This window comes from Triticum aestivum, chromosome 1A (genome assembly GCF_018294505.1).
Source record: "Triticum aestivum cultivar Chinese Spring chromosome 1A, IWGSC CS RefSeq v2.1, whole genome shotgun sequence".
In the NCBI taxonomy this organism is placed as follows: Eukaryota; Viridiplantae; Streptophyta; class Magnoliopsida; order Poales; family Poaceae; genus Triticum; species Triticum aestivum.
Genome location: NC_057794.1, coordinates 545,767,213 through 545,790,437, shown reverse-complemented (window position 1 = coordinate 545,790,437; position 23,225 = coordinate 545,767,213). Strand labels below are relative to the sequence as shown.

The 23,225-nt window shown below is 44.6% G+C and overlaps 2 protein-coding genes and 11 non-coding genes across 14 annotated transcripts; 12 read left to right on the top strand and 1 right to left on the bottom strand.

Moving 5' to 3' along the window:
* Positions 1 to 12: 12 nt before the first annotated feature.
* On the top strand, positions 13 to 6,602 carry LOC123065360 (60S ribosomal protein L28-1). Its single transcript, XM_044488673.1, has 5 exons — positions 13 to 198; positions 3,471 to 3,531; positions 3,985 to 4,142; positions 4,238 to 4,404; positions 6,257 to 6,602. The coding sequence occupies exons 1-5, from the start codon at positions 120 to 122 to the stop codon at positions 6,383 to 6,385; spliced, it is 594 nt and encodes a 197-aa protein (XP_044344608.1). The 5' UTR covers positions 13 to 119; the 3' UTR covers positions 6,386 to 6,602.
* LOC123072471 (small nucleolar RNA R24) lies at positions 4,567 to 4,654 on the top strand. Its single transcript, XR_006435169.1, has one exon. It is a non-coding gene; the product is annotated as a small nucleolar RNA R24 (small nucleolar RNA).
* LOC123072475 (small nucleolar RNA R24) lies at positions 4,706 to 4,795 on the top strand. Its single transcript, XR_006435179.1, has one exon. It is a non-coding gene; the product is annotated as a small nucleolar RNA R24 (small nucleolar RNA).
* Positions 4,850 to 4,939, top strand: LOC123072479 (small nucleolar RNA R24). Its single transcript, XR_006435187.1, has one exon. It is a non-coding gene; the product is annotated as a small nucleolar RNA R24 (small nucleolar RNA).
* LOC123072431 (small nucleolar RNA R24) lies at positions 4,992 to 5,082 on the top strand. The gene has a single exon (XR_006435143.1). It is a non-coding gene; the product is annotated as a small nucleolar RNA R24 (small nucleolar RNA).
* LOC123072427 (small nucleolar RNA R24) lies at positions 5,137 to 5,227 on the top strand. The gene has a single exon (XR_006435142.1). It is a non-coding gene; the product is annotated as a small nucleolar RNA R24 (small nucleolar RNA).
* Positions 5,282 to 5,373, top strand: LOC123072459 (small nucleolar RNA R24). The gene has a single exon (XR_006435158.1). It is a non-coding gene; the product is annotated as a small nucleolar RNA R24 (small nucleolar RNA).
* LOC123072442 (small nucleolar RNA R24) lies at positions 5,432 to 5,523 on the top strand. Its single transcript, XR_006435146.1, has one exon. It is a non-coding gene; the product is annotated as a small nucleolar RNA R24 (small nucleolar RNA).
* LOC123072450 (small nucleolar RNA R24) lies at positions 5,582 to 5,673 on the top strand. The gene has a single exon (XR_006435150.1). It is a non-coding gene; the product is annotated as a small nucleolar RNA R24 (small nucleolar RNA).
* LOC123072456 (small nucleolar RNA R24) lies at positions 5,732 to 5,823 on the top strand. Its single transcript, XR_006435152.1, has one exon. It is a non-coding gene; the product is annotated as a small nucleolar RNA R24 (small nucleolar RNA).
* LOC123072466 (small nucleolar RNA R24) lies at positions 5,880 to 5,972 on the top strand. The gene has a single exon (XR_006435161.1). It is a non-coding gene; the product is annotated as a small nucleolar RNA R24 (small nucleolar RNA).
* LOC123072423 (small nucleolar RNA R24) lies at positions 6,015 to 6,105 on the top strand. Its single transcript, XR_006435133.1, has one exon. It is a non-coding gene; the product is annotated as a small nucleolar RNA R24 (small nucleolar RNA).
* Positions 6,603 to 9,416: 2,814 nt separating the features above from the next.
* Positions 9,417 to 10,799, bottom strand: LOC123065343 (jacalin-related lectin 19). Of its 2 annotated transcripts, none has more exons than XM_044488669.1 (3): positions 10,653 to 10,791; positions 10,169 to 10,408; positions 9,417 to 10,072 (listed from the first exon to the last, which is right to left on the bottom strand). In XM_044488669.1, exons 1-3 carry the CDS (start codon positions 10,653 to 10,655, stop codon positions 9,656 to 9,658), a joined length of 660 nt encoding a protein of 219 aa, XP_044344604.1. In that variant the 5' UTR covers positions 10,656 to 10,791; the 3' UTR covers positions 9,417 to 9,655. The 2 variants fall into 2 exon arrangements, with proteins under 2 accessions (XP_044344604.1, XP_044344599.1); XM_044488664.1 differs by having other exon boundaries at positions 9,418 to 10,072; positions 10,169 to 10,411; positions 10,653 to 10,799.
* Between the last annotated feature and the right edge of the window lie 12,426 nt (positions 10,800 to 23,225).

Here is a 23,225-nt window from a genome sequence, read left to right as displayed (position 1 = left end):
TCACTCAGCCCCTCCCTCTCCCATTCTGCCCAGTCCACCCACCCACCCGTGTCTGCGTCCGGCGACGACGGCGAGGAACCAAGGAAAGGAAAGGGGATCGCGGAGCAGCAGCAGCAGCCATGGGCGTGATGGGCAGGCTCAAGATCTTCGTCGTCAAGGAGCCCGTCGTCGCCGCCTCCTGCCTCATCGCCGGATTCGGTACCCCCTCTCCCGCCCCAACCCTAGCATCCTATGCCCACCAACCCGTACGCGCCCCCGCGCGCATCGCTAGCCTCCATTTCTCCTCGCGTGCGTTCCTCCTGAGCACCCCCGCCCGGCCAGGTCCCCAGGATTTCGCAGGACGGGGATCGGTCCTCCGGTTGGACGGACGGATGGATGGATGGGGCGGGCCCTGAGCGCTTCCATGTGGTTTTCGCCTGCTAAACTCTGTTGGATCTATACACCTTAGACCTTGCATCGCAGTTTTGCCGCTCGATCCGTGACTCATGATTCATGAGCTATACACCTTAGACCTTGCATACATTTGCCCCTATCATCAGTATAATGATTCAACCATTGCTACCCATCCATTCCATTCCAGCCAAAGGAAGAGTACTAGTATGCATTTCTTGTGGTCATATAAGTATTGTTGATTGATGATTCGACTGTATTCTTCCTGCTAGATTTGGTCAGAACAGGTGCGGGCTGATAAGGGTTGCTCGGGGTTAATGCCAAAAACGTAGTCGTGTGCTGAGTTGCGCTACACTTTTCTGTTTTTATTTACCAATACATGTCCCCAAAGATTTACTCCATCACCCTTATGCCTGTGTACCTATAGGCTACAGCCACAAGGCCCGCCTGTTGTTATGCCTATCCATTCATGAAACTGAAATGTGACTACAGATTGGCACATACGAGCTGACTACCTAGCGTTGGGTGCTGACTTAGCTAGACCATGTGCGTTCATTTCCTTGGAAACTGAATCACACTTTCTCACAGCTTAAACTTTGTTTACTGCTTAAGAAAACCAGATTGTGTCTTTAACTGTTTAAGATATGAAACACATTTGGACTAGCTGCAAACAAGATTGGCTTAATGTCTCGAATTCAATGTTATTTCCTAGACCATATTACTATCAGTGTACACCCGATGTACTTCATTGATTATTTGTATCCTCTATACTTCTTGACATTCATGATTGCTGTTCATTCATCAAAGTTCAGAAGTAGTGTGAGTTACCTCTGTATTTTAGCCATGTCATGATTTCCTTAGTTATACTTGTCAGTTGATCTTAAGCAGAATTTTTCCAGCAATCTGTGTGTTAAATTGAACAACCATAGTGAAGGGTTTTACTGGAACTTAGTTGGAGGTGTACGGTAATATCAATTGCATTTTCTTCCAAGTGTTTGCTTAGTTTCTCCTTCATTGAAGTGTTTATGACCGCATGACAGCCATTATTGCATATACTCTATGTGTCTGTTCTTTTTTCCCCTTTGCAATAGGATTCATTTTGTTTACAACTAGTGTGGTCAAATTTAGTGTGAAACATCACAAACAGTGGGCAGCAATTATTTTGTATTCTACTTTTCAACCAAAAAACTAAGTGCATAAATTGTCGAAACCAAAAACATTTCGTCTGTTGTGCCACAACTAGTGTTTAATCAAACTGCATGCTTTGGTGGTGTAGTATAGCTGTTGGATGGGCATAACCATTCTGAGCAGTGGGCAGTTGTAGCCTTTTAAGGTCATGAACCAACCGTTTGCATGTTTCTCTGACAGTGCAAATTTAGTGCATGGTTTGTAAGATCTTCTGATTTGGCTGTGATAGCTTATGTGATCATATCTGATGCTATGATATGCAATTTCAGGTCTATTTCTTCCAGCGGTTGTTAGGCCAATGTTGGATTCTTGGGAGACTGAGAAAAATGCCAAAACCCCGGTTGAACTAAAAGATGTATGTTGATCCCCTACAATTTTTATTCGTTTCTGTGTGCTACCACTTCATATAATTATGAAAATCGCTTTTATCACTTAGCCCTCTCAAATGTTCTAGCCACACCATTTATCATTTCCCAGTTTTATCATGTTCTTTGTGCACTAACCAAGATATTGGCGAGTCAGTAAACTTACAAATTAAAGTTTGTATTGTAATGAGTTACAAACTCCTGGAAAAGAGTACCAAGGTCTCCTTTGTAAATGTGGAATCCTCTGGTTGGAATTGAGCTCTTTCCCATGAAAATCCTGCTTTCCAGACATGCCTTAAATAGCTGATTCACAGATTTGGCTGAATTGCACAGGGTATCTTTTGAAACCCTGCATCACACCTTTTGTTGTCAGTCACATGATTTGTCATGGTCCATCGGACCATTTCCAGGTTCTCATGCTTCTGAATAATCAGGCTGAAATATTGGATCATTACCCCTGTCTTTCCTCCAAACTGTGCCTTTTTATTTACTGAGATGAGTTCGTGTATGAGTGAGCGTTATCGACTAAGACAAGGTTTAACTTTTGTTCTCTTGGTACTTCCTCAGGTGGTCGCAGGGGTCACTGGCAAGAAAGCTTAGTGATCAACGTCTCTTCACTCTGCTGATGTTGTCTACACATTTTGTTCCGCCTGTTTTTGGTGCCCAGACGAGGGGGCTCTCTTCTGGGATGTAGTCGGATCTCGGCCAAAATAATCATTGTGTCTGAACCTATTTTTACCATAGTGCAATGAGATGGACTTGTTGTTTCAGTGATTCCAAGTTGTAAGAAAGTGAATGCATGGAAGGCCGTTGTTACCCTTTTGATCGAATGCGTGCCATTGTCACTTGTTCTTGATTTGTCTGGCCAAGGCAAAGAATGCTTGGCACCATGACTCCACCCCTGTTCCGTTTAGGCGGCGGCGATGAACTTGGTGGACGTTGGTCCTCCTTCCATAGCCATTGCCTATTCCTCCGCAGGTAGCAGCAGCTGGTGATTGTCTCGTCGTTAATCTCCCATTTTTATACACTCTTATGATTGACGTGCTGGAACCACTTTGACAGAGAGGTTGTAGAGGGAAAAAAAAAAGAGTTGCTTTGTTGCCTTTCATGAGACCCTTGTTTTTTTTTTCTTTTGATGGGACCCTGTTTGACGGAGAAGATGTAGGGAAAAAGATGACGTTGTATTTTTATTTTCTTTTTGAAGGGAGGAAGATGAGGTTACATTTTTTTAGGGATGGAAGACGAGGTTGCATTTTATTAGTCAAGAAAGACGATGTTACATTTTTTTTTTGAGTTGGAAAGACGAGCTTACATGAATGGCTCCACTTCGTTTTGGGCTGTGCCAATCGCATTGCGATGTGTATGGGCCAGTATTTAGTTCGGGCCGATGTGTACTGGGTTCAAAGCTAAAATGGGCTAGAGGCCTCCGGCCCAACTGACCACACAAAGCGTGCACCCAACCTAGGGTTTTATGAGCCGCCGCCGAGTATAAAGCGCCGAGCTCCGGGCTGTTCCAACCTTCCGCAGCCACCACCACCCCCAACCCACCGGAGCAGACCAAGGCGGCGCCGCGGCGACCTCACCTCCGGTAAGCGGTGGATCTCTTTCTCCCCTCACGTCCCTCGTGTACAGATCTAGGTGCTCGAATCGCTGCCTGCTTAGATTCGTCGCCGCATCACCCCGTCGAACCCTTGCTGGTTCTAGGTTCCGCGGTTCATGATCTCGTCCGCTGTTACAGCATCTCCGCTGGAAGTGTTTGGAGTAGCTCTTTTGCGTAGGCGGTTCGTCCTTAGGCTAGATCCAAACCCGCGTTAGAACCGCGCACTATGATTTCCTCTTGTCAGTAGTCGTTGGGACGCTCAAGCTTCACTGATGCTTGTGCGGTATATTTTTTGTAACCCATGTTTCCCCTTGTAAATCAGCGTCCATTTTTGCGTCAAATGGTCGAATGGTGCCTTGATTCTGTAGGATTATTGTCTCCTGTTGCTTGTTGCTAGCTGTATGATCTGACTGACGTTTGGGTGTTGTTTTGGTGATGTAGGCCAAGGGAAATGACTACCGTTCCGGGGTCTCTGGTCTGGGAGCTGGTGAAGAAGAACAACTGCTTCTTGATCAAGCAGTTCGGCAACAGCAACGCCAAGGTGCAGTTCAGCAAGGAGCCCAACAACCTCTACAATGTCCACTCCTACAAGTTCTCCGGTCCGTAGCTCTTTGCTCTGTTTTTTACCCAATTGATGTGTTTGTGAGTGTGTCTGCAAGGAGCTAACTTGTTGTTGTGTTGATGTGGTTTTCAGGCTTGGCGAACAGCAAGACCGTGGCGGTCCAGCCCTCTGCAGGAGAGGACAAGGCTGTCGTCCTGTCCACGACCAAGACCAAGAAGCAGAACACCCCTGCCAAGCTCCAGCACAAGACTCTGATGCGCAAGGAGTTCCGCAAGATGGCCAAGTCCGTCAAGAACCAGGTATTAACTCCAGCTTTTTGTACTTGAATTCCACTTATGCTTGGATTCTAAGCTACAACTCTTGTCTGTTCACATGCTTTACACATGTACCGTAAGATTTAAGATGTATCTCTGTCAAGTTAAGTCTGTTTTGGTCTTTGGGTTTCATTGGTGAGCCAATGTATTGCTGTGATGAGCCGTAACAATAAGAATACCAAGTGATCAATTGGTTATTCGATGAAATATCATTAACGCTTGGCTTCTGAGCTGAACCTGCTAGGTTTTTTTTTGTATGTTTGTGTTTAATTAGCCACCCTATGATTTTGCTGTGATGAGGCGTAAACATTAGAAAACCAACTGATCAATTGGTTCTTCAGTGAATACTATTTTATATACTTGGCTTCTTAGCTAACTTGTTAAAGAATCTATTTTATTTTTGTGTTTGTGTTTTGTTGCCAACAAGTTTTTTGCTTTGGTGAGTCGTAACTCATAATAAGCCCAACCGTTCAATTGGTCCTTCAGTGAAATACTAATTTACGCATGGCTTCTCATCTGTACTGTTGGAGAATCTGTTTTATTTGTGTTTGTATTTTGTTGCTGAACAAAATTTTGCTGTGATGAGCCGTAACACTTCAGAAGTCCCAACCGATCAATTGGCCCTTCAATGAAATACTAATTTACGCTTGGCTTCTGAGCTGAACTGGTAGAGAATCTGTTTTATTTGTGTGTTTGTATTTTGTTGCTGAATATTTTTTTGCTGTGATGAGCCGTAACACTTCAGAAGTCCCAACCGATCAATTGGCCCTTCAATGAAATACTAATTTACGCTTGGCTTCTGAGCTGAACTGGTAGAGAATCTCTTTTATTTGTGTGTTTGTATTTTGTTGCTGAACATTTTTTTGCTTTGATGAGCCGTAACACTTCAGAAGTCCCAACCGATCAATTGGGTCCTTCAGTGAAATATTCTTTTACGCTTGGCTTCTGAGCTTTACTTGTTAAAGGATCTGTTTTATTTGTGTGTTTGTGTTTTGATTTTGCTGACCAAATATTTGCTGTGATGAGCCGTAACACTTCAGAAGACCCAGCTGATCAATTGGGTTCTTCAGTGAAATATTCTTTTACGCTTGGCTTCTGAGCTTTACTTGTTAAAGGATCTGTTTTATTTGTGTGTTTGTGTTCTGATTTTGCTGACCAAATATTTGCTGTGATGAGCTGTAACACTTCAGAAGACCCAGCTGATCAATTGGGTTCTTCAGTGAAATATTCTTTTACGCTTGGCTTCTGAGCTTTACTTGTTAAAGGATCTGTTTTATTTGTGTGTTTGTGTTTTGATTTTGCTGACCAAATATTTGCTGTGATGAGCCGTAACTCTTCAGAAGACCCAGCTGATCAATTGGGTTCTTCAGTGAAATATTCTTTTACGCTTGGCTTCTGAGCAGAACTTGTTACAGTATCTGTTTTATTTGTGTGTTTGTGTTTTGTTGCTGACCCATTTGTTTGCTGTGATGAGCCGTAACACTTCAGAAGTCCCAACCGATCAATTGGGTTCTTTCAGTGAAATATTCATTTACGCTTGGCTTCTGAGTTTGAACTACACACTGTTTGCTTTGGTTTGACTACTGGTTTAAGGTATTGCTGTGACGAGTCGTAACTCATAAGGAAACCAACCGATCAATTGGTTCACCGATGAAATATTATTTTTACGCTTGGCTTCTGAGCTCAACCTTCGGATCAGTTTTCCTGTATTGATTCACCGATGAAACCAACCGATCAATGTATTGTCCTTAATTGGAAGATAATTTCATTACCTTTTGACTTGAAGATGCCCTGAGAATTGTTTTGGCTTTAACGGGTTGTTCTTCTTGTTCTCTAGGTCTGCGACAACTACTACAGGCCTGATCTGACCAAGCCGGCCCTTGCAAGGCTGAGCGCCGTGTACCGCAGCCTCCAGGTTTCCAAGTCTGGAATCAAGAAGAAGAACAGGCAGCCAACTAAGCTGTAAACTCATTGAGATTGCCTTTCAGCGCACATGTTACCATGTCTGTTCCGACAGTTTTGAGTCATAAGTGAGACCCTTGGAGGAACCATGTTACAAACCCGCCCTAGTTTGTACCCTGACAGTGTTAGAAGGATGGTTTGTGTCGATCTATAATTATTGTTTGATTTGCACTGGTGATCGCTGCTTGTTAAAATTGGTGGTGCCTGCTGTTGGATTTGCACATGCTGCATCTTCTATTTATCTTCTGGTCTGCTTGATCTTAAAATTTCCAACATTGAAATAACACAAACATGTGACGTTATACAAAGTCTCTGACTCCATAACGAAAATATTACCTTGGAAACTACAGATTCCGATTATTCTGGAAAACAAGCCATATAATTGCCTTTGACAGTTTGACACTCCTGATTGCTGAAGTAATCGTAACTATCTGGATAAGTCGCCAAACTCTTCCATTATACTATGATACAAAAAGTTAACTAAGAGTGCCACGTCTATCATTCTAACTATATTTTTGTGAATTTGCAACCAATGAACACCACACCCAAAATATTGAAAACCAACACAGGAGATGCCACAAGCCGTGCAGGGATTTTGTCCTGGTCTATTTCCAAACAAAACTAACTGATGATTGTTGATGGAGAAATTTTCGGGTTGCCTTGGACATCCCTAAACTTAAGCTCTTGCATCTACTTCATTCTTATATCACAGTCTCCCTCGGGTCTTAAAAACGTCATTCCCGCAAAACTCCTGAGATAAATCAGCTCTCTCCATCCCAAACTAGGAGGGTTTTAGGCCCCCAAGTAAGGGTTTGTTGAACCAAAGGGAGTTTGAGTACACAACCAATGATAACACCTGCACATATAGATACAACATTATGTTGGCTCCAACGAAACTATCAAGATTGTCAATCTCACTAGTTTTGCTAGTTACAAATATGAAAAAGAATGAGTGTATGAAAGAATGAATTGTAACAAGAAAGTAATCAGAAAAACTAAAAGAAAGTGTTGCTTGGACCGAGATCCGGAGGTTCACTAGCGGTTTCTCTCGAAATTATAGCATGGTGTGGTGAACAAATTACAGTTGCATATCGACTAAATTGCAATATTTATGTAAATGCATCTAAAGCTTTGCACTACCTTATATCATGTTTAGTTTTGTCTTCTGTCTAGCTTACTCTAAGTTAGTTTGCCTGCCTTGATCTATTTTACATAACTTTGTTTTGGACTATTTTGCATGTGACTGTTTACTCTATTCTTCTTCGAGGAATTAGCTTCTTTCAAAGAATTTGATAAAACCCTCCCATTCACCCCTCCCCCTCTAGTTGATAAACGCTCTTTCAATTTATGAGCATCACATCCCAATATCGATAGACCATTATCCAACTGCATCTATATGTAATACTCAACCCAAGACTGCTATATATCGAGCATACATCTTAAAGTATTAAGTAAAAATAGAGTATTGCAATAAGTAAGATGACATGAAGAAGATGATATATTGTCTTCACCATGCGTTCAAAGGACAACTACGCAGTCATGTTTTTATCCCTAGTAGCAACAACATAATACAAGCCTTTTCTGCTTTCTTTCACTGCGGTAGATTACTTGCAAGGTTAACCCAACTATCAAACCCCTGCAGTGAAGTCAAAAGGCAACTACAATTTGATGCCCAGGCGAAGAGCATCATATGTGGTCATATGATCGAAGGATAGTATGGTCGTGTTAGCTCTTTGGAAACCTCAAAGATGATCTTGGGACCGATCTCAAAAGTCAAGGAAGGTGTTTTCACTTACAGGGACTCTCTAGTTGATACTCTTTAGAATCTTTTCAATCACTAGTTCAAATTCGAACCAGGGTGACTTACTAAGGAGGGATTCTGTAAGAAAAGCAGACTTAAACTCCTCTTGAGCGGCACCATAAATGGCCATCAGGCTCCATAGGAAATTACCAGACTTATTTCGGAAGTGAAACTTAATATGATATTCACCTAATAAAAGTTCCAATGTCGAGTGGATGCCCAACAAACTTCTACGGACCTCCCAGACGGATAAAACATGCCATACACAATCATGGCCTCACGAAAAAGGTCTAGATCACGTGTCTGGAAATCATGTTTACCTGGCTTGATTATACCCAGAAAGCCTAACACATTATCCCTTACATAATCGCAATGCGTTTGTGCTTAGCCAAGTACCCAAGACTTCTACCATTTCGAAGCATATGCCTCTCATGATGAACCATTATCAAATTTAGAAACCTTCATCCTCTTTGCTGAAGTACACTTGTTTTTTGTTACACACGCTATAAGCTCACATAACATGGTACTCCCTCCTATATCCAAATTAATTGACACGGGTTTAGTATAACTTTGTACTAAAGTTGTACTAGACCAATGCCAATTAATATGGATTGAAGGGGGTATCATGTACAGTATCAGTTAAGTCTATTTTGGTTGTGTCATTAACCAGGTGGAAGAAATGCGTGTCATCATATTCGCAAAAAAAAAATACTTGTCATCATGTTTGGGATCATTATCCTCCTCATCTGACAGTGAGAGGGTCCTCCACTGAGACTACTCTGTAGTGGTGGTTAAGAATGAGACAGAGCTTTCAAGGGGCGGATAGGAGAGGCTTTGACACCTTGGTAACCGCGGTCCTATGGGTGTTGTGGAAGCAAAGGAACGCGAGTGTCTTCAATAGGATGGAACCGCAAAAGGCACCTTCGGAGCTCGTCATTTGTACCTTACGAGAGGTACAGAATGGCGGCAAGCAGTGGGCGGTGTTGGAAGGTTACAACGTTTTGTGAGGACTTAGTCTAAATTTCTCTTGGGTGGGGTTGGTGTTGGTGTAATCGTGTGCACTGAATGTTCGCATTCGTGCCACACATCTTGTAAATACGTTTTCTATCTTATATAAAAATATGATACGCCATTGACGTATTCTCAAAAAAAAAAAGAAAAGCAGCGAGAGGGTCCGAAAATGTTGACAACGTCGGCGCAAGCTTAAGCCGGTCAAACTCCAACTGTTTAAATACCGGTGACGTGTTAAAGTCATTGTGGCCGTAGTAAATCTCCTGTATTAAGCATATATTTTTGGTTTCATATATACTACTCCCTCCGTTTTAAATTACTCGTCGTGGTTTTAGTACAAATTTGAACTAAAACCACTACGAGTAATTTGAAACGGAGGGAGTAGCTGAATCAATCATATGCACAACAGAGATGCAGCCATGAATTTGCCATTCTAGCTAATGACACACTGACCAGTGACCACTAGTAATTCTTGCGACTTTTCTGAACCACACTGCCGTTCTGATGCTGATGCTGCACTCTCGCCTCCGGCAGCTCGTCCTGCGGCGGAGCCGGCGCCGGCCCGAGACGGTGCATGACCGAGCGGTAGGCCATGAGCCCCAGCTTCTGCACCTTATCATACAGCTTCTCCGGCCGCAGCGGCGTCACGTACATCCCGACGGCGTCCAGCTGCCAGCCGCTCCGCCCGCACAACCCCACGATCACGCCGCCCTCCACCGCGAACTCGAACGGCGTGCCCTCCGCGGCGCCGAACGGCCCGTACGCCGCGCGCTCCGTCCTGAACGCCAGCGACCGGATCACCGGCGAGCCGCCGGGCGCCACCGCGCCGTACCGGCCGCTCACGGCTGTCAGGTGCTCGTCCGGGAAGCTCAGCTTGATCTACGCATACGCACGCAGCAGTCCAGTCAAGAAAAAGCACGGCTGTGAAGGTGATCTTGCCGATCGAGTGTACCGACGTACGTACCAAGTACCAACCTGGGTGGTGTGGTTGCCTCCGGCGCCGCCGTGCCGCTCGCCGGGGACGGCAAGGCCGCTCCTGTCGTACTCCACGGCGATGGAGACGACGCAGCGGTGGTCGTACGACAGGGTGACGCCGCGGATCCCGGTGTGCCCGCCGTCGTCCCACGGGTTGCCCCCGGTGCCGCCCCAAGGCCCGACCTTCATGAGCTTCTTGGACGCGACCATCTTCCTCGGAGGCGGCGGCGGCTGCTGCTGCTGCTGAAACAAACGGTGCAGCTTGGAATTTCAGCAACGGAGTGAATGCTTTTTTTAAACCAAAATCTATATATTTTCTCTGGACAAAACAAGGCTAGCTTTTTAGAATTTTTAAGGAATGTTTACAGAAGAACGTAAGTACAAACAAACATGAAAGGAGGACTAACTAAGAATTCAGATGTGATGAGAATCCGATTTGCTTGACTGAAAATGAAACTGAATACTGGTGAGATCACTAGTGTACCATGTTTGCCTCCACTCCAGATATGTGCAGCAGGTGGTAAGTGGTAAGATGAGCAGCTAGCTAATCTTCTAAGAACAAGTGTACTTATATGGGTTAAAGTAGCTGGTGAAAAAAAAAGGGCAGGTCCAGCCAAAATGGCAGCTGGCAGGATTGTAGTATACATGATGATGAGAAATGTAAGTGGAGAACGGAACTGGATGCTCTCTCTTGAGAGATCAGTAGGCATACTGCTTTGCTTTCCATAAAGCTAGGCGTACAGGAACATGTTCTTCTTCACCTAAAGTATGGTAGCAAAGAATCAAGAAATTTGACGTTCGGTGTGTTGACGTATAAATGTATTGCCTAATAATCTCTTTCATCAAATCGGTCTTTTGGTTGGATTGACTAGAGCATGAACTTCTACATAGTGTTAGCATCTCCCAAAAGGCCAAAACTGCGTAACATTTTTTGAATTCATTACCTCCATGATCGCAACGTCTGGAGCCAGATTTTTTTGAATTAATTGGGAACTTTTCATTGGAAAAGCCGGAATGCCCAGGGCTCTTCTGAATTTTGATCGCAGCGTCTGCAGCCAGATGTTGCTGCTAAGAACATCGCCGCCGATATGCTTGTGGCGTTGGGGCTGTTCAGGCTCAATCTGCAAATCCAACCTCGAAGCTTGGGTACGAAGCTTCTCAATGTCGTCTTTTGGGTACAAAGCTTCTGTTGCAAGTAACATTTTAAAAATTCCTTGAGAAACTTCTATGTGTTTTGTAATCAACCTCTACTAAATTACTCCCTCTGCTCCAGATAAAATGAAGTTATAGATTTGTCCTGGGTTGAACTTGTTGCATCAAATATATATGGTGCGAACTAATTTGATGTTGTAGATGTTGATATATTTTTCTATAGAAACAGTCAAACTTAAACAAGTTTGACTTTGGACAAAACTTGAACTTCAATTGATTTGGAACGGGGAGAGTACTTTACATTTGTTACATGCCCATCTTGTGGTGATGGGTAATGGACAGAGACGATATGGATTCCCAACTTTGTTCAAAGGTAGGAGGAGTAGAGAAGGTATGGATTCTATGGTAAGTATAATGGCCAAACCGGAGAATATGATGCCGATTGGTAGAGGTCATGACAGGGAAGGGAGAACAACTTAATTGATGGCATATAAAGTTGTGTTTCAGAAATTCGTTGGCTCCCAAATCCATTTTGTCCTCGGAGTATCCGATGAACCGGTTCATCGCAACAAAGAAGTGAAAATGCACAATTGTGCCCATCGACATCCAACTGCCAATAAATTGATTCTACTACATGTCTACATCGATAGGTGATTATCCTTGACACGTACCAAATCCGTTGTCTGAAGCTAAATGATTGTAGTAAATCTTTGTGACGAGGAGTCACATAATTCACTCCTCATTTATGTTGTTAGTTCTCACAACTCAAATTACGAGTCGGCATTCTACCATCCAACACCCATCCACTTAGCTGCAAGATTTAATTCTTGGAGTGATTCAACTCCATTGATGAAGTATACCGTGGTAGTGTGAGTGCTTGCATATGGAATTGCGATTGACTACATCGTGAGTACATTCGCATTGGAGAAGATATCATCCTCGAGTGTGTGATTAGATTCAAGTAAGTCGTGATCGAGAATTTTGTACCAGAGTACTTAAGGGCACCCAATGATGAAGACATGCAAGGCTCATGGCTCTAGGTGAATCGGATGGCCAAGGATGTTTGAACCCATTGATTGATGCATTGGACATGAAAGATTTGTCATGCCACATGGCATGGGCCATATAGAGGGCCTTGCCATGATCCAACCATAATTCTTGAAGCAATTACATCGTACTTTGGAGCCTGACTCTCACAATGACATCAATGTTCTGCAGAGATCTCTATTCGCAAGGTTTGCTGCCGGCCAAACTCCACCTTGCAACTATGTTCTCAATGAAGGAAATATACCCTAGAGGCAATAATAAAGTTGTTATTTATATTTCCTTATATCATGATAAATGTTTATTATTCATGCTAGAATTGTATTAACCGGAAACTTAGTACATGTGTGAATACATAGACAAACAGAAAGTCACTAGTATGCCTCTACTTGACTAGCTCGTTGAATCAATGATGGTTCCTAACCATAGACATGAGTTGTCATTTGATTAACGGGATCACATCATTAGAGAATGATGCGATTGACTTGACCCATCCCTTAGCTTAGCACGATGATTGTTTAGTTTGTTACTATTGCTTTCTCCATAACTTATACATGTTCCTATAACTATGAGATCATGCAACTCCTGAATACCGGAGGAACACTTAGTGTGATATCAAACGTCACAACGTAACTGGGTGACTATAAAGATGCTTTACAGGTGTCTCCATGGTGTTTGTTGAGTTGGCATAGATCGAGATTAGGATTTGTCACTCCGAGTATCAGAGAGGTATCTTTGGGCCCTTTTGGTAATGCACATCACTATAAGCCTTGCAAGCAATATGACTAATGAGTTAGTTACGGGATGATGCATTATGGAATGAGTAAAGAGACTTGCCGGTAACGAGATTGAACTAGGTACTGAGATACCGACGATCGAATCTCGGGCAAGTAACATACCGATGACAAAGGGAACAACGTATATCGTTATGCAGTTTGATCGATAAAGATCTTTGTAGAATATGTGGGAGCCAATATGAACATCCAAGTTCCGCTATTGGTTATTGACCAGAGACGTGTCTCGGTCATGTCTACATAGTTCTCGAGCCCGTAGGATCCACATGCTTAACGTTCGGTGACGATCAGTTTTATGAGTTTATGTGTTTTGATGTACCGAAGATATTTCAGAGTCCAGGATGTGATCATGGACATGACGAGGAGTCTTGAAATGGCTGAGACATAAAGATTGATATATTGGACGGCTATATTCGGACACCGGAAGTGTTCCGAGTGATTTCGGAGAAAATCGGAGTGCCGGAGGGTTACCGGAACCCCCTCGGGGAACTAATGGGCCACATGTGCCTTAGTGGAGAGAGAGAGGGCCGGCCAAGGAAGGGTCGCATGCCCCTCCCCCTCTAGTCCGAATTGGACTAGGGAAGGGGGGCGGCGCCCCCCTTTCCTTATCCCTTCCTCCTCCTAGTTGGACTAGGAAAGGGGGAGTCCTACTCCTACTAGGAGGAGGAGTCCTCCCCTCCTTGGCGCGCCCTAAGGGCCGGCCGGCCTCCCCCCTTGCTCCTTTATATACGGGGGCAGGGGCACCCTAGGACACACAAGTTGATCATTGATCCCTTAGCCGTGTGCGGTGCCCCCCTCCATCATAATCCACCTCGGTCATATCGTCATAGTGCTTAGGAGAAGCCCTGCGCCGGTAGGTTCATCATCACCGTCATCACGCCGTCATGCTAACGAAGCTCTTCCTCGACACTCAGCTGGATCGAGAGTTCGTGGGACGTCACCGAGCCGAACGTGTGCAGATCGTGGAGGTGCCGTACTTTTAGTACTAGGATCGGTCGGATCGTGAAGACGTATGACTACATCAACCGCATTGTCATAACGCTTCTGCTTACGGTCTACGAGGGTACGTGGACAAGACTCTTCCCCTCTCGTTGCTATGCATCACCATGATAGATCTTGCGTGTGTGTAGGATTTTCTTTTGAAATTAGTGCGTTCCCCAACACTCAATGGTCACGAGTGTTGAAGATTTGAACATTTCCAATAAGTTGAATCTAGGAAAATAGTAGTAAGACATGATAACCACGATAACCGAATCAAGAAGCATAGTGATGTAACTAGTCATCCAATCGGATACAGAAAAGATAAACATCATATCCATATCGATTGTTGGCACAAGATCCAGAAACAATCCCTAACATAAGGGATATGAGAACGTACGACGTGGTGGAAGAAGAACCAGGTGCATAGATCGCCATGTCTTTGAGGAGGTTATCGACGTCGAGAAGTTGTCGTCCGCAACCACGGTAATGAAGAATCCAGTAGTCGCATGGAAGTGCTCCCAAAAACCGTGACCACCCCTTTGCCGTACAAGATCACAAGAGGCAGGGTTTCAAAGGCAAGTTGTCTCTCTTCAAGGTGTGCGCCAAGGAGCAAGATGGGAAAGTGGCAGGCGACACAACGTTTGGAACCCAGAGGCATGCGAGATAATATGTTGGTGTCTATGGAGGATCGCCCTTATAGATGGGTTGCAACTGGCCCACCAGGGAGAGGAAGAGAAACGACTACCTAGCTCGGCTCATTCACAACGCACGTGTCAGATGGGTGACGGAGGAGGAGCACACGTGTATGTGCCCTCTTCTCAGCCTCTTAGGGGTGTGTGAGACCATCCAACCTTATATGTTGGTCCAAAGCCTCCTCCCCAACCAGGGTGGGACTAAACTTCATACAACCCTTGTCATGCATGAATGGGCCACATGGGCCTCTAGGATTATCAAAAAATATTGGTAACAATAAATGGGCTAAAAGCCCAATGATTCCCATAACAAGTACAACTGTACAACATTGGCTACTACCTTGATGATGGCATCTACCCTTCATGGGTCACATTTGTGAAGGCAATTGAACATTCGGAGGGCAACAAGAAATCTCACTTTACAAAGTGAAAAAAATCTATGTGAGAGAATGTTGAGAGAGTTTTTGGGGTGCTTCATGCTTGCTTTGCGATATTAGGTGACCCCGTTGAGCACTGAAACCCAAAGATATTGTGGGATATCATGGCAACAAGTACAATCTCGCACAAACATGATCATTGAGGATGAGAAAGGTCAGCGGGGGGACCTTAGGTACGTCTACAATGGGGAACATGTGGAGCCAGAACATGAAGCAACCATGATCCAAAGATTCCTCACAACATGGGATCGAGAAGCAAGAAACTCATCGCCAACTCCAGATGATCTTGCTTAGCACTTGTGGCAACTTCACGTCACTTGATTGTTGTGCATTTTGTCATGTTTTATTTGTATAATTACTTCATTTGGGCTCTGCGTTGTCTTTGAATTTGAAATGTTGTTAAAATATATGCATTAGATATATTAAGTTCCGAATTAATGTGTTGTTCAAATGGGATTTGTATGCAACATGATGGAAGAATGTTAGCAACACACTAGTACATAGATCAATTGCTCAAGGATTTGAACTACAAGCCATGGATTCACCAAGGTTTAGCTAGTATAGAGGAGGAGAGGAGCACGAGAGGAAGAAGATACAGAAGCAGAGGAGGCCGAAGCCGTCCAAATCCTAACCGAGTAGTCCGTAGCCTGTTCACTTGTATTTGTAGTCGCTGCCTTCCAGTAGCCCAGGCCCAATATGCGCGCCCAATAGTCCAGCCCATGACGAGAGTAGGGGCGGTCGCTAACATTCCCCCTTCCTTGAAATCTGGCTTGACCTCAAGCCGATGCCATGTCGAACCTCCTGGATCCCATGTTACTTGATGCTTCATGATTTCGCCCAGGTCGCGGTGGGTGTCGTAGTTGAGGTGGAACTTGGCAAGATTAAGGGAGCAGAAAACGCCGACTTGCTCAAGGAAGTAGTCGTCGCTGATGTTCACTTGGTCACAAAATGCGTCGAGGTAGTAGGGGTGGTCGACACATGCATTGTCTGAGTAGAAAGCTGGAGCTGCAAGATTCCTCCTTCCTGTTACTTCAGTTTGAGCAAAAAATACGAAGAAATAGAGAAGGGCCCCGATGCCCGGATCCCATGACAACTTCCCTTGACAAAACTCAAGGCTCCGGAAGCTCCTCATGGCAATAGAAATAGAGAACTGAAATGGTACAATATTTTCCATGTCAGCACAACACACTGAGTGAAGTGACCATGTAAATTCCCAAGCAAAACATTCAAAATTATATTGTGTAGCAGCTTCTACAATGAGCCTTTTGCAGTTTAGGCAGCTGACCTCCACCAAGAGGATATGTTGTACTAGGACATCGCCTGGGTGCCACAGAAAATACAACTTAGGGTATGTTGTGGCAAGAATGTTTTGCTCGGACTGGTTGACAACATTTAAGTTTTTCAAGTTAAGCGACCATGCAATCTTCCATTGGATATGCCCCAGACCAGACTGAATAACATGCCCAGTTTTTAGCTCATCTGGTCCACACTTAAATATCTCCAGAAGCTCAAATCCTTGTAATGCAATGGAGAAAGTATGCCCAGTTTGAAGTGTCTCCAGAATGTGATGGTAACAATAACATATGCAGCAGGAATCAATAGACTGTCACCTGGATCCAAAGTTACTTGCGAAGCTTGGAACGTTAGCACCCAAGGAATCACAATCGGAAGCAAGGCATTTGGTTGAGTCAGTACAAACCAATGAGTCAATTTTATAAAGGCTGGACACTGGAAGTTGCAATCCTCGATAGTAGACAGTGAACAGAACACCCAAGCAATCCTCCATACCATCAAGTGAGAAACACTAGCATGAGAATATTTACTGATGACCATCTTAACAGGATAGCACTCAGACACAGACTGCAGGTATGTATTGTCAGGAACAGAGCATGCAGAGGAGTAATCAGCTGGGATACTGACAGTGATGTTGAAACTAGATATCTGCCATGAGTTCATTTCTGTGGAAGAAAATTCAGTGGTCTGTAGCATAACCAAACATGCAGTAATAGGTTTATCTTCAGTTATCCTCCAAATAATTAGTCGCATGTAATGGTGACCAGGAACATGCCGCACTGGTGGAGACCAGGCTTTCAACTCAACTGAAGTCCATAAACAACTGAGGGGTCGAACACAAATAGCTGCAGTTACTTCAATGCTAGCTAGGTACTTGGGACCAGAAATTGCTTGCTGTTCAGGATTCCACGGAAATGTCAGTAATTCCTCCAAACTGTACCAGATACCAGCAAATAAGCTAGCCATGACAACATGAGCTGTAACAAGTAGCTTGCTACTTGTGTCAATTCCATTTGTGTGTGACCACTTAGCCCATCCTCCTGTCAATAGGTAGAACCTAGAACAACCAAAACTCCAATCTCCTACATCCCATGGCCGTTTTAGTAACTTATAATGCATACTAGAAATGGGTTGATCTGCCACTAATACTACCTCGTGGAGCCTTTTTTGTGACTTGAAAACTATCCACTGACCCAAATATTGTTGAGCACTAAGATTGCCAATAACAAACATATCATCCAATTCCTTTGCTGCTTGAACATGAATCATATCACTTCTATTGCCTCTCGGCGCAAAAAGGGAAGAACCACTCACATCCAGTAAGCTGCACTTCTTGTGCCCATACATGAGAGCAGGTGGCGGCGACACACACTTCTGAACATATTGCAATAAAGCTACGATGACAAGTGGTGCAAGTCTAATTATCGAGGCAGATTCTCGTTGAAACAAATTTTGAGTTGGTGACCATGTAAGTGGTGACTTGTTGAAAGAACATGCGGTGCCCCCATGTTTGGTTTTGGTAATTGATGACAATCTCTATGGACTAATGGTTGCCTTGAGTTATATTTGAAGGTTTTGTCCATAGGCTTTTCTTGGATTACATGTATTGGTTTGAAGGAGAGTTTGTGTCGACCAAGGTGCTATTCAAGGAATTATCCAAAGATTGGTCATTTGAGAGTTGAGCTTATTGCAAGCATGTCTTAAAGAAGAAGATTGTTTGATCATTCATGTTTACCTTCAAGACATCATCCAAATGAAGAGAGTTGGAAAGAATCAAGGTTGATCAAGACTACGTCAAGAGTGAATCAAGTTGATCAACACACAAAGCGTACAAGATGTACAGAGGGATCAAGTGATCCCATGGTATGGTAAGCATTGTCCATTACGCTTTGTGTACTAACACATGGTCTTCGTGAGAGTTCTTTGTGAGGTTAGGTTGCGGTGTGCAAATTCAAGTGAAGCATCACGAAGAGATCAAATGCTTGAAGCTTGCCATCCATTGTGGTGACAATGGACTTGTGAAGATGTGCGGAAGAGTGTCTCACCCATAGTGGATTATGGGGGAGCAATCAACTAGTCTTCATCGAGCCAACGCAATCAAGAAAGGTGGTCCAACTTGAGGGAGTCAAGATCGTCATCATCTAGCTCAAGTGGATCATGTGCAAGGCAAAGGTTTACCCTTGGTAGGTTTTCTATTTTACTGGTCTCATGATGGTAGTTGGGAGACCGGGTTATAGGATCGATTGTCGTACTATCAAGGGGGGCTCTCAAGTGAGTAGCTTGATCGTATCGTTCGTCGAGAGCTCAAACCATTGCATCCTTGCATCATGTTTCTTGGTTCTTATTTGGTTCTCTTTGTGAGTCTTAGAGCTTATGGTCATCTTGATGACAAGCTTGAGTTCATCGAAAACAGAGTTTGCATGCGTCTTCTATGATGTTTTCGGTGTTGGAGGTTTTACCGGTCTTTTCCGAGAAAGGGTTCTCACCTTTTTATTTTGGGCCTTTTCTCATTTGCTTCTTATTGGTATTTATTTCAAGATTGTGTTAGCCCTTGTCGCTAGCTTTCCAACAAATTTGGTTTCGTCGAATTCGGAGTCCGTTTGCAGAAGTTGTGGTAGTTTTGGTGTTCTGAAAAGGCTGCAGCGGTACTACCGCGGATAGGAGCGGATGTAATTTTTTACTACCGCTCTTGGGAGCGGTACTACCTCTCTTGGGCGCGGTACTACCGCTTGGAGCAGTACTACCGCGGCTACTTCCGTGGCTACTTCCGCTCGGGACCAAAAACTCGTCACAAGTCCAGCGGTGGTAGGCACGGATGCAATTTTTTAGTACCGCTCGCAAGCAGTAGTACCGCTACCCTTAGCAGTAGTACCGCTACCCCTAGCGGTAGTACCGTGAGGTCAAGCGGTACTACCGCTCCGACGGTTCTTCTGGCTTTTATGCCTCCTCGTTGTTGTGTTTCAAAGGGCTACTACCGCCCTAGCGGTAGTACCGCTCCTTGGAGCGGTAGTACCGCTCGGTGCGCGCTGTGAGCATAACGGTTGGATTTTTCCCCACCTATAAAAGGGGGTCTTCTTCCCCAATGAACTTTATCCTTTGAGCTCGTGTTCTTTCCCCATTGTTGACCTTCTTCGAGCTTGCTAACTCTCAATCCCTCCAATGATTCTTGCTAGTTCTTGAGGTAAAAGAGAGAGGAGATCTAGATCCGCGTTTCCACCAATCACTTTCTCCTCTAAGTGAGGGGAACCCCTTGGATCTAGATCTTGGAGTTCTTCGTGTTCTTCTTTCGTTCTTCCTCTCATTTTCCTCCCTAGCATTAGTTGCTTTAGTGGGATTTGGGAGAGAAGGACTTGGGCACTCCGTGTGCCCTTGCCATTGCATTTGGTGCATCGGTTTGAGTTCTCCACGGTGATACATGGAAGTGAAATTTGAGAAACTTATTACTCTTGGGTGTTTGGACACCCTAGTCCCTAGAGCTCGTTCCTCTTGGTGCCTTGGCGCCCTAGACGGTTGGTGTTGTTCGGAGCTCAATCATTGTGGTGTAAAGCTCCGGGCAAGCGTCGGGGTCTCCAATTAGGTTATGGAGATCGCCCCGAACAATTTGACGGGCTTTGGTGACCACCCCCAAGGGTTGCCAAAGTGTACGGGTTCGGTGACCGCTCCTAAGGGTTGCCATTTGTACGGGTTCGGTGACCGCCCACAAGGGTCCCTTAGTGGAATCACGGCATCTTGCATTGTGTGAGGGCGTGAGGAGATTACGGTGGCCCTAGTGGCTTCTTGGAGAGCATTGTGCCTCCACACCGCTCCAAACGGAGATTACCATCCGCAAGGGTGTGAACTTCGGGATACATCGTCGTCTCCGCGTGCCTCGGTTATCTCTTACCCAAGCTCTTTACTTATGCACTTTACCTTGTGATAGCCATATTGTTTTTGTCATATATCTTGCTATCACCTAGTAGTTTATCTTGCTTAGCCTAAGTTATTGGTGCACATAGGTGAGCCTAGTTGTTGTAGGTTTTGTGCTTGACAAATTAACCGCTAGGTTTATTCCGCATTTGTTCAAGCCTAAACCGTAATTATTTTAAAGCGCCTATTCATCCCCCCTCCCTTCTAAGCGACATCCACGATCTTTCACTTGTCCTGCTCCTTGGTGACACTGATGTTGTCGTTATTGTTGAGCAACTGGAACCTGTTGACCTTCTGGACATGAGCACTCCTCAAAACTGTAGCACTTAGTGGCATAAGACTAGAGTGTAAGTAGGCACACGCTACTCTAGTGGGCGGATATACGCCAAGTGAAGGTTCTGGTAATTCCATGTTGGTGTCTTGGTCTAAAATTTTTGCAGAACACCTGGAAGACGTTGACATAGGAACACTTTGGAACATGCTGATGGCACCTGTGTACAGCTTGAAGTGGAGATCACCCAGGCAAACCAATGGGGCGGCCACACTTGGAGCGATTTCGATTGCTGTTGATGCCTCCACAGCGACAGAGACAAGAGTTGTAGCATTGTCCCCTCCTGGGCTCGCGGTCGAGCAGGTGGCGGCCGACGCGTCAACAGAGTACATGTCACCCAATGTAGAGGTGTGGGTTGGCATTGAGATATCCATGGCCATTGCCTGCACTACCCCTGGCGCTGGAATGATGGTGGTGGAGATGGCATTGTGCGTGTGGGAGTTCGCTGCTGTTGAGCATGCACCCAAGACGTCCAGTGTGGTGGTCGGCGTCGAGGTCGAGGCCGCTGGCTCGAGGCCGACACAGTACCGCTCTCGGTGCGGGCTGTGAGCATAACGGTTGGATTTTTCCCCACCTATAAAAGGGGGTCTTCTTCCTCAATGAACTTTATCCTTTGAGCTCGTGTTCTTCCCCCATTGTTGACCTTCTTCAAGCTTGCTAACTCTCAATCCCTCCAATGATTCTTGCTAGTTCTTGAGGGAAAAGAGAGAGGAGATCTAGATCCGCGTTTCCACCAATCACTTTCTCCTCTAAGTGAGGGGAACCCCTTGGATCTAGATCTTGGAGTTCTTTGTGTTCTTCTTTCGTTCTTCCTCTCATTTTCCTCCCTAGCATTATTTGCTTTGGTGGGATTTGGGAGAGAAGGACTTGGGCACTCCGTGTGCCCTTGCCATTGCATTTGGTGCATCGGCTTGAGTTCTCCACGGTGATACGTGGAAGTGAAATTTGAGAAGCTTATTACTCTTGGGTGTTTGGACACCCTATAGCTTGTTCCTCTTGGGTGCCTTGGCACCCTAGACGGTTGGTGTTGTTCGGAGCTCAATCATTGTGGTGTAAAGCTCCGGAAAAGCGTCGGGGTCTTCAATTAGGTTGTGGAGATCGCCCCGAGCAATTTGACGGGTTTTGGTGACCGCCCCCAAGGGTTGCCAAAGTGTACGGGTTCGGTGACCGCCCCCAAGGGTTGCCATTTGTACGGGTTTGGTGACCGCCCACAAGGGTCCCTTAGTGGAATCACGACATCTTGCATTGTGCGAGGTGGTGAGGAGATTACGGTGGCCCTAGTGGCTTCTTGGGGAGCATTGTGCCTCCACACCGCTCCAAACGGAGATTACCATCTGCAAGGGTGTGAACTTAGGGATACATCATCGTCTCCGCGTGCCTCAGTTATCTCTTACCCAAGCTCTTTACTTATGCACTTTACCTTGTGATAGCCATATTGTTTCTTGTCATATATCTTGCTATCACCTAGTAGTTTATCTTTCTTAGCCTAAGTTGTTGGTGCACATAGGTGAGCCTAGTTGTTGTAGGTTTTGTGCTTGACAAATTAACCGCTAGGTTTATTCCGCATTTGTTCAAGCCTAAGCCATAATTATTTTAAAGCGTCTATTCACCCCCCCTCTAGGCGACATCCACGATCTTTCAATTGGTATCAGAGCCTCATGTCTCTTTATAGGGCTTAACCGCCTAGAGAGTAAGGATGTCGACTAGGGGTTTAGGATTCTCTGACACTCTTAGTTTCGATGGCACAAATTTTGATGTTTGGGTAATTCGCATGCTTAATCTCTTTAGGGTCATGGACCCAAATTTAGAGCAAATGGTAGATATGGGGTTTCTCCTCCAAAGGATCCACAAAGATTATCTTTAGAGGATGAGAAAAATGCTTATCTCAATGCTCAAGCTTCTAATGTGTTTTTTGATGCTTTGAGAAATGTAGTTATATTTCAACTCATGCCGTTTCGGGATGCTCATGAGTTGTGGACAAAGCTTCAAGACAAATATGGCATGTCCAAGATTTGTGGAGATGATTGTCCTCCTTCCACCTCCGATCGTATAGTTTTCTCAACTTCTTGTACTTCACCTACATGTGGTTTGCCACAAGGTAATGATATGGTGAGTAGTGGTGTTCATTGCAATGATTATAGTGAGCTTATTATTGATGATCCTTCATCACTTTATTATTGCAATTCTTCACCTTTGGACTTTAACACTTCGAGCACTCTAAATGTTTCACATGCTTGTGTTAAAAGTTCTTGCATATCTTGTAGAAATTGCTTGCTCAAATCTCATGATGATATGCTTGCTATGTCTTGTTGCCATGATAAAAATGTATCTATTTCCTCGAGTTGTTGTGCTAACAATGTAGATGAAACCCAACACTCCATGGAACAAGATGTGGTCTTGAACGGTGCTTCAAGGGATCCTACATCA

Bases quoted from the DNA above. Each gene is read 5' to 3' on its own strand.
- LOC123065343 (XM_044488664.1), bottom strand. The intron at 10,073-10,168 runs GTTGGTACTTGG...GCGTATGCGTAG, and splicing joins GAGGCAACCACACCACCCAG to ATCAAGCTGAGCTTCCCGGA.
- LOC123065360 (XM_044488673.1), top strand. From the start codon at position 120: ATGGGCGTGATGGGCAGGCTCAAGATCTTCGTCGTCAAGGAGCCCGTC. The intron at 199-3,470 runs GTACCCCCTCTC...AACCTTCCGCAG, and splicing joins CTGCCTCATCGCCGGATTCG to CCACCACCACCCCCAACCCA. The intron at 4,143-4,237 runs GTCCGTAGCTCT...TGTGGTTTTCAG, and splicing joins CCACTCCTACAAGTTCTCCG to GCTTGGCGAACAGCAAGACC.